Source organism: Sorex fumeus, unplaced genomic scaffold (assembly GCF_029834395.1).
Source record: "Sorex fumeus unplaced genomic scaffold, SorFum_2.1 ptg000043l, whole genome shotgun sequence".
In the NCBI taxonomy this organism is placed as follows: domain Eukaryota; kingdom Metazoa; phylum Chordata; class Mammalia; order Eulipotyphla; family Soricidae; genus Sorex; species Sorex fumeus.
The window spans coordinates 6895866-6898892 of record NW_026606100.1 but is presented as its reverse complement, the minus strand read 5'-3'; the positions used below and the strand labels follow the sequence as shown (position 1 = coordinate 6898892).

Here is a 3027-nt window from a genome sequence, read left to right as displayed (position 1 = left end):
TTTAGTCCATTTGGGAACTAAGGGAGTGAATTCCCTTTGGCAAACTCCTCAATATTTACCAGAACAAATGCTTGACTAGATATCTGGGCATCCCATGGCCCAGCAGAGTTGACACCAAATTAACCTGGAATTTCATCACATGTTGCAGTGCTTGGCAAGCGCATCACAGTGACCATGTTTATTTTCTTCATAGTGTGGCCAACCGTTCTCTGCAAGAAATCCTTCTCCAGCTGAAATGTCATTTCACATGGAATTTATTTAAGGAAAAGGATGTCCCAGAGGATCTGGAAGAAAGAGTGCGTGAGCAGATTGAATCTTCATACTCTGAGTCCAAAGGTACAATGTACAACTTGTTGGCCTACATGAAACACTTAGATGGTCGGGACGAGGAGGCCCTGGAATGCTTACAGCAGGCTGAAGAGTCACTCCAGCAAGAGCACTCTGACCAGGCAGAAGTCAGGAACCTGGTGACCTGGGGAAACTATGCCTGGGTCTACTATCACCTGGGCAGACTCCCAGAAGCTCAGGCTTATGTTGACAAGGTGAAACGGGTGTGTGAGAAGTTTTCAAATCCTTTCAGTCTGGAGTGTCCTGAACTGGACACTGAGGAAGGGTGGGCACGGCTTAAGTGTGGCAACAGCCAATTAAAAAGGGCCATAGTGTGCTTTGAGAAGGCTCTGGAAAAACATCCACATGACCCAGAATTTGCCAGTGGACTGGCCATTGCAAGGCACCGTGAAAGTGAGTGTCCAGCACCTGTGAATGTCATGAATCTTCTGCGTGAATCCGTTGAACTGAATCCTGATAACATGTATGTTAAATTACTCCTGGCTCTGACGCTTCAGAAGATGAATAATGCTGAAGGAGAGAAGTTAGTTGAAGAATTTTTGGAGAAAGGACCATATGAAGCAGGTATGCTTCAAAAAGCAGCCAAGTTTTTTCGAACTAGAGGAGACCTGGACAAATCTATAGAGCTGCTTGAAATGGCTTCAGAAATGTTGCCAAACAATACTCGCATACACTACAATATTGGTTCTTGCTACAAAGAAAAAGTCTTCAAAAAAGTTTGCGGAAATAATGAAATGTGTCAAGAAAGTGACAAATTATTACAGTACCAAATAGAACAAGGTATATATCATCTTAAGAAAGGTGATAACCACAGAAATCCCTCACAGGTCAACCTTCATCTTGCTTTCCTCTGTAGAATAGCAGGTGAGTACAATAAAGCAGAACATTACTTCCAACAAGAATTCAAAAAAGAACTTCCTCCTTTAGCTAAGCAAAATCTCCATTTACTATATGGCAACTTCCAGCTCTATGAAATGAAGTGTGAATATGCTGCCATCCACCAGTACATGGAGGGCATAAAAATAAACATTGAATCAAAGGAAAGAACACAGATGAAGAAGAAATTGCATAAAATTGCCGAAAGAAGGATTTCTAAAAATAGAACAGATTCTCAGGCTTTGCAAATTATGGAATTCCTTCAGTAGCAAAATGAACAAATATAGTCAGCAAGTAAAAGCTCTGAGAAGTTTGGTCCTTCAGTATCTTTAACTGAGAAAAGAATATGTGGGATATGATATCTCCAGAATAGTTAGAAGATAACCGAACACCACCCGCTCTATTTGATACTTGATATCTAATAAAAAAAAATTCAGCAAAGTCATAGACTAAGAAAATGGCTGCAAACTTGCTCGAAGATTGTGTGTTTATTATTTCCTATAAACAAATAATGATAACTGTATTAAATTATAGATAAATCATAATACATAAAAATAGGGAGTCAACATATTAGTAGGCCCTTCCGTTGATCATCGATTTGCTTGAGCGGGCCCAGTAACGTCTCCATTGGAGACTTTGTTGTTACTGTGTTTGGCATATCGAATACGTCATGGGGAGCTTGCCAGGCTCTGCCGTGCGGGCGAGATACTCTCGGTAGCTTGCCGAGCTCTCCGAGAGGGGCGGAGGAATCGAACTCAGGTCGGCCATGTTGGCTGCGTGCAAGGCAAATGCCCTACCGCTATGCTATCGCTCCAGCCCCAGTCAACATATTATATACCTTAAATTTACAAAAGGCTATGTATGAATTATATTTCAATTCACTTTACTGTATACAAACCTTTTATTATATAAAGAAAACTCTATGTAACAATTTAGTTTTTAAAATTATTTAATCATAGATTCTATAAAATAAGTTTTGCTCTTTTTCTTCACTAATAAATTATGCACCTGGGGCTGGGCGATAGTACAATGGGCAAGGTTTGTTTTGCATGCGGCCAACTGGGTTCTAATCCCAACATCTCATATAGTCCTCCGAGTACTGCCAGGAGTAATTCCTGAGTGCATGAGCCATGAATAACCCTTTGCATTGCTGGCTGTGACCCAGAAAGAAAAAAAAATAAAGAAACTATGCACCTGAGATTAACAGTAATCGTGTCTAGATATCATAAACAAGCCAAAGAATTCATTCATAAATAACTACAATGTCATGGAACATAGAGGAGTGATCTTCCTTTGTTGACACTTTTCTATACCATAAATCTTTCAGTTTCAATTACCAGAATTTTTTGAGACCTTTAGCACCCAACCAATTGGTATCTCTATGCTAAATCTGATTACCAATACGTACCTTGTCCTCCAATGTTCTGTTTCCCAAGCCTTCCTAGAAAGAAAAGGGTAAAAAGGGCAAAGGGAGATATCTATGCAGATTACACTTGATATTTTTAAGGACTCTCAGTAAATAATTAGAAATTAAAATTAATGTACCTAGCTCTTGTTTCATGAAATCTCACTATCCAAGAGACAACAAAAGGAGATATATGAAGAATGATTTGTGAGTCCCTGGCTCTTAAGCATATCTCCCAATCCAAAATATTTGACTCTCCTTACACATTCACAAAGATCAATAACAACTCCCCTAAAGGTGTCTCCTTGCTGTTGATGAACACAACCGCAAACATTAACTGATGACAACATTATGTGTATTAATACAGTGCCAATATCCATCAGTGCCCACAAACCACT

At 39.6% G+C, this 3027-nt stretch overlaps 1 protein-coding gene across 1 annotated transcript; it reads left to right on the top strand.

The window, feature by feature from the left end:
- The first annotated feature begins 326 nt into the window (after positions 1-326).
- Positions 327-1493, top strand: LOC130029788 (interferon-induced protein with tetratricopeptide repeats 2-like). The gene has a single exon (XM_056120815.1). It carries the CDS (start codon positions 342-344, stop codon positions 1491-1493), a length of 1152 nt encoding a protein of 383 aa, XP_055976790.1. The 5' UTR covers positions 327-341.
- The last annotated feature ends 1534 nt before the right edge of the window (positions 1494-3027 follow it).